This window comes from Fukomys damarensis, unplaced genomic scaffold (genome assembly GCF_012274545.1).
Source record: "Fukomys damarensis isolate Sample0158 unplaced genomic scaffold, DMR_v1.0_HiC HiC_scaffold_8, whole genome shotgun sequence".
Taxonomy (NCBI): domain Eukaryota; kingdom Metazoa; phylum Chordata; class Mammalia; order Rodentia; family Bathyergidae; genus Fukomys; species Fukomys damarensis.
The window spans coordinates 2,689,542-2,695,541 of record NW_022900920.1 but is presented as its reverse complement, the minus strand read 5'-3'; the positions used below and the strand labels follow the sequence as shown (position 1 = coordinate 2,695,541).

Below are 6,000 nucleotides of genomic sequence, written 5' to 3'. Positions count from 1 at the left end.
GGCGGCAGTGAGCGCCCGCGCTCCGACGCCCCCAGGCGGCGGGGCTGAGAGAGCACAAGGATGGATCCCAGCGCTGACCCGGGCGTGAGTAACCCGCTTCCAGAACCCCCACCCCCTTGGGCGGAGAAAGTTTCTCCAGCCTTGCGGACCCCTCCCCATGCGTGCTCGGGGGGTGGTGGGGATGCCGCCAGAAACCAGAAAAGACTGAGACCCCAGAGGCGGTGGCTTTGCTCCCAACTTGCCAAGAGGCACCAGACTCAACTGGCACGCAGAGCCTCCCCCACGGGCTGGGGGCGAGGCGGGCGCAGGGCTGGATGTGGCAGAGAGGTGGGAACCGAGGTGTGGGGGCGACGGCACGCCACTGGCAGAAAAGGTGCTGGGGGTGCACTGGAGGTCAGCTGTTTGGGAGGGGACCTGGGAGATGAGAGGGGTTGAAGCAGGTAAGAAAGGCTGTGCAGGGGGATTGGGGAGTCACCCAGCTAGGCAGGCTTAGCTTCGAGCTAGGGAGGATACTGGCCTCGGCCGAGTGTCTGGCGTCCAGGCTGGTGAAGACCCCCTGGAGAGCCGGCTTTTCTTCCCCGGGGAAGCTGAGCTGTCTTCTGCACAGCGCTGGGTGGCAGAGAGCTCCGGGAAATAGCCCGCGCTCTGTGTAGCTGCCAGCCAGCCGCCTTTTGCTGGACCGAGGTGTGGTCTCGTTTTCAGACAGTCTTAGGCATTCCAGGAGAACTGGGGCCCCCTCAGTCGGCTGGAAGCACACAGAGGTTTTGATGGGGCTGCAGGCCGGGCTTGGGGGCATGCCCAGCAATGCAGCGCGCTTCTTTGCAGTACAGTAGTAGGGAACCCCGGTTAGCCCCGCTTCTGCAGAAACCAACTCAGGAATCCGAAGTCATCCCGGCCCGGAATGGTAGCCTCCCTAGGAATGAGGGTGGGGGCTTCCTCCGTGGATGCTTGGTGTATCTTGCTGCTGCTAGTGATGGGTTCACCCAGTGTGGCTTCTGTGCATCCCAAGAGATGCTTCAGTTTTTCAGCCAGGACACATTCTTGAGTTGCACTTAAGGTACCTTCTTGGATGTTGACAAGATTTCCCAAGTGAACCCGGGTGGAAAAGAAGCAGGGGGTCTGGGAACAGGGGATAGATTTATGGTGCTGAGATGGGTGAGAAACTGTGGGTAAAGAAAATCTATGGATGAGAGATTTGGAACCTTATAGCTTGGGGGCATGAAATACCCAAAACTAAATTGGAGCTAATTCTGAGAATCACACTGTACCCCGCTCAGCCATGGGGAAGGAGAGGTGGAGGATGGAAAATTGAGACCATGGCGGTGGTTCCATTATGATCCTTGAGGAAGCGTTTTCTCTCCTTCTGACTTGGTTAAGCACATCTTTCTGGCAACAAGTCCTAAAGTCAAGTTCAGGGCAATGAAGAGAGTTTAGGGGTCTAATGCTGGTACAGAGGCACAGTTAGAACACCCAATTCCCAGTTGGTACTAACAGACTGAAGAAGGCCAAAGGTGTGTGACAGTTACATGCTCTTGAGCTGCTCAGCTGGGGCTGTGTCCTTCACCTTACTCCATTTCTGAACACAGGCATGTGTTCCAACTCCTAGGATAGCTGCCTCAGCCTGGAGATCTGTATGCAAACCCCAGTTCCATCCTCTGTCTATTTGCAGTCAACATTTTTCTGCTGCATTTTCCAAGACCTTCTATGCACCGGGGTTATATATGTGTAGTGAAATACCTGCTTGTTGCTTTCTTCCCTTTTTTCCGTTTGAGCTGCACCTGGTGTCCAGAGCTCTGGTATTCAGTCCTTGGTGCCTTGATGTTTGGTTAGGGCATCTTATGGCAACGCAGTCCTGCCCCTGAGAATGTGTGGACTTGTGTAATTCTAGGGGTGAAGCATGGACTCTTGCAGAGATAGGACTACTGACTAGAAATAATTGTCTGTTGAGCAGCTGTAACAGCCTGAGTTGGTTCTCAAGCTTCCTTTTTGCTGGCCAAGTTAGTGGAATCTTAAAGGTAGAGCAAGCTCTTTGGTGCCCAGTAGGGGGCACCAAAAGTACCTAGCTCAGGACCACTGACTTCTTATTTCCCTTTATTGGCCATAGTATACTAACTTAATGTTCAAGCAAGCCCAGGCTATGGTCTCAACTTTCACTGTTGTGATGCGATCCTTTCTATCATATGCTTTCTGGACTTTAGGTGGTCCTGTGGTCTCAGGTGCAATGGGCCAGGTACACTCAATCATTTTCAGAGAGTCCCAGCTGCTATATACCGGTAGCCCTAGATCATTCCTTTGTGCATGGTGCTAGAACTCATTAAGGGTTCAGAGAACCCAAGAACATCAGAAATAGAGAAAGGAGCCTTAGGAAGCATTTACTCCAGTTTCATCCTATCCTCGACATTCATGTGTACACTTAAATTACACATGACAAAACTGAAGCCTGATAGTATCTTGCCCAAGGTGAAAGAGATAGAACTAGATCCTAGGATGCCTAGTTGTCTATCCAGAGCTCTAATGAGAAGATGGATACATGTTCTCTAAGTGGTGGGCACTGGTAATTACTGACTGACCAGACTTTGGCAAATTAATAACTTTAGTAAATTTGGAGAGATTTCCCTTAAATCTATATTCAGATAAAGATACAGAGGTATAGATAAAGTTCTCGTAATGTATATACACAGATCATCCAAATTCCTAATTATTCTTTCCTCTTCCTCCACTATCTTGTTTCAAATAGTCTTCTCAGCAAAAGCCATACAACTCCAAGCTTGTATTTATGAATTTAGGAATCAGAAGTGCCCAAGCCCTTGGCCTTGTTCTTGGAACCCAAGCCTGGAGTTCTTCCTTTTTTCTGCCAAGATGTTCTGAAATGGGGTCTCTGTGGCCTGTGGTCATTCCCTTGCTGGTGGGACTTCTCAAACTCAGATCATGGATGAATCGGAGCATTTCCAAAATGTACTTGCCAACTTCCACCATCCCTGTTGCTCCCAGCTCAAGGTCAGAGTGCAAGGATGTTCTATTTTTGCAAAATCCTCATGTCCCAGCTTCTTGGATGATCTGAAAGATACCATGAGTTCCATTGCCCTTTCTTCTGTTCTGTGAGTCTTTTGACATGTGAAAGGTTCTTGGGAACCAGTTTTGCAATATGACCCATGGGCTGCCCCCTCTCTTTTTTCCTCTTCACCTGTGTGTTTGCATGCTGGGATCCCTCTTAAGCCTTAGCAGACTTGACAGGCTCAGAATTCTGGAGAGGTGAAATTCTCATCAGTCCTTACGGCCCAAGGGATGTTCTTTGCCAGAGAAGACCCCCAAGGTTGCTCATTTCACTCAGACTCACAGACAAGGTGGCTCTTTATCTGTAAGGGAGGATGGAAATGAGGATACATGGCCCACCAAAGAACAACAGCCCCTTTCTTCAAGTAGGGTTACAAGAGCTGTGCTTAAGATCTTTGCCAGCTCCCTGCTTTAGCAGAAGAAGCCCTATCTTCCCAAGGCTTGGTCTGACCCTAGATAAATCCAGAGGCTATAACTACATAGAGTTTGAGTACAGTGTAAGCTCTGTGTGTGTGTGTTGTGTGTGTGTGTGTGTGTGTGTGTGTAATTTAATGGGCAGGGGAGGGAAGTAGAGTTTAACAAGTGGCATTAGACACAGAAAAAAAGAAGTTGTCCCTATCGTGTTCCCCACTTGTGGCTGCCCCGACCTACTTTCATTGGAATGAAATTGGCTTTGAGTCTGTCTCCCCAGTTAATGGCTTAGAGACCTTGAACAAGGCACTTGATCCCTGTGAGCCTTGGTTTCCTCCTCAGCTAAATGGTGTATCTGGCAACACTATGATGAAGGGCAAGGTAGCAGAGATCAGAGGTGACAGTCTTAGTGTACATTGCCCTTGGCAAGATGTAAAGAAGTATTCAGTCAGAAAGGAATATTATTGCTGGGTCGCTGGGAACCACACAGGTGAGCAAGGCTGAGTGTCCAGGCTCACACATCAGCCTCTGCTCATAGCAACATCTGGGCTTATGGATGAGGCCTCCTTGGCAGAGCTTCTTTCTTGCCTTCTTCCCACCCCTTTTAGGGCTTTCACTTTGGGGTTCTACCATGCTCGGGGGAAAAGAAATTTTACAGGTCCCAGGATAATTCTGAATGTGATGGAGGGCCCTGAGCTATTGATTGCTAAGGAAGGATCTTTCTGCTGGGAGAAGCCTTCCTCAGAGCCCAGTGATTTAAGAGTGCTGACAAATCCCTGCTCACTGAGCCTTCTGCAGGCTGCAGATACAGACTTCTGGGCCAGCTTGGACTGTGCAAGGCATTTCTGGAGAGACTAACTGGTTGCTTAGGGGACATAAACCTGTGAACTCTCCTTAGGAGAAAGTATGAAATCAATTGGTTCATTATCACACCAAACACACTGTGGACCACTTAGGGTGTTTAAGAACCAAGAAGCAGCAGCGATTGTATTCAATAAATATGCAGGAAGGTTTGAAGGGGTTGGATTAGAGGAGTGGACAAGAAGACCTTTTTCCCACTGAACTGCTCATGATCTTGACCTCATCGAAGTCCTTGGACAGTGACTAAAGAGGCTATTTGGCCGTGTTTGGAGACATGTTTGTTACAACTGGATTAAGATATGCTACCAGCATCTACTGGGTAGACATCAAGGATACTGCTAAGCAGCTTACAACACACTGGGAAGCCCCCTCAACAAAAGGTTATCTGGCCCCAACCAGTAGTGCCAAGATTGAGAACCCCTTACTGAGGCACTGCAGCATAGAATCACAGCATGTTAGAGGTGGGAGAGATTTTGATCTAGTTCTTCTAGATGAGATATTTTCATCCAGTTCTCCCATTTCACAGCTGAGGACACTGAGAGCCAGAGAGGAGAGGGAACGAGCCAGGGTTATAATGGATAAATAGCAGAGCTAACCTGAAACTCAGATCTGCTCTCCTGAGACTGCCTTACCCTCCCCCAACACACACAAAGTTGTTGTGAAGATTAAATATGAACTGTAAAAACACTTAGAAAATTATAAGAAGACTATTATTAATATTGCTATTATTACAAATTTGGGAGTTTGGAAAGTTCTATTTCTGGCTATGCCACTGACTCATTGTATAATATTGAACAAATCATTCCCCCAATCCCAGCGCCTCTCTGTGCGAGTGTGTGTATGGTGGGAGGTGGCCTCTTAGCAAAAGATAAGTATATCACAATCTTTATCTTTAGACAAAAATCTGAAGATTTGCCCTTCAAAAACCCTGGACACTTAAAAAAAAAAAAAGATAAAATTTTCCTTGAAAGAAATCATGTTGGCTTCCTAAGCAAAGCGTTCACTTCTTGGAAAAATTCCAGTCCCCTGGCCCTGGTAGTTGGTTCCAGCCCAGGAAATCTGATCAACATCCGGAGGAGAAACTGATAGCTCCACAAATGACAAGCAACTGGATTTGTCCCCACTCCCTCCGGTAGGAAAGATAGTGACTTCCCTGCCACCCTTTCCTTCTCAACCTCCTGGAGCAGGGAAGTTCTGCAGGGACCTTCAGTGAAGGATGGGAAGGCGTGTCATTAATTAGTAAAACCTTGTTTACTTAACAGACATATTCTTAAAGATCTCTTCAAAGGGACATTTTGACATATTACTTTAATTAGCTACAGAAGAATCGAGAGTGCAGAGAGTATAAAATGACCCTTGCTACTGTTTCCAGTTACTCTTGTCTTTGTTTGCACCTGACAAATACAGTGACGAGGTCATGGAATCACAGCTGAGTTCAGAGACTGTCCCAGTGACCAGAGGAGGGACTGCAGGGACCTTTCTCCTCCCTCACGCCAGCCCCCTCTTACCTAGAGAACAGCCACCTCGGTGGAGATTTCTGTGTTGACCTCTCAGCCTCCTTTGATGTATCTGTCATCAAGGAACCATCATGACCTGCAAGTCCTGGCTCAGTTCTCAAGAGGGAAATGGGTCTGTGTTGGACAGTGGAGCTCTTTTGCATTGGTGGGGACAGCT

General features: G+C 48.1%; 1 protein-coding gene across 3 annotated transcripts in view; it reads left to right on the top strand.

Annotated features, from left to right (window-relative positions):
• The first annotated feature begins 6 nt into the window (after positions 1–6).
• The window catches only part of Crtac1 (cartilage acidic protein 1), a 152,040-nt gene continuing 146,046 nt past the window's right edge, over positions 7–6,000 (top strand). For all 3 annotated transcript variants that reach the window (XM_010638503.2, XM_010638505.2, XM_010638504.2), the window contains exon 1: positions 7–84. In XM_010638503.2, the coding sequence (XP_010636805.1) occupies positions 61–84 (24 nt within the window). In that variant the 5' untranslated portion in view covers positions 7–60. The remainder of the gene's footprint in view (positions 85–6,000) is intronic.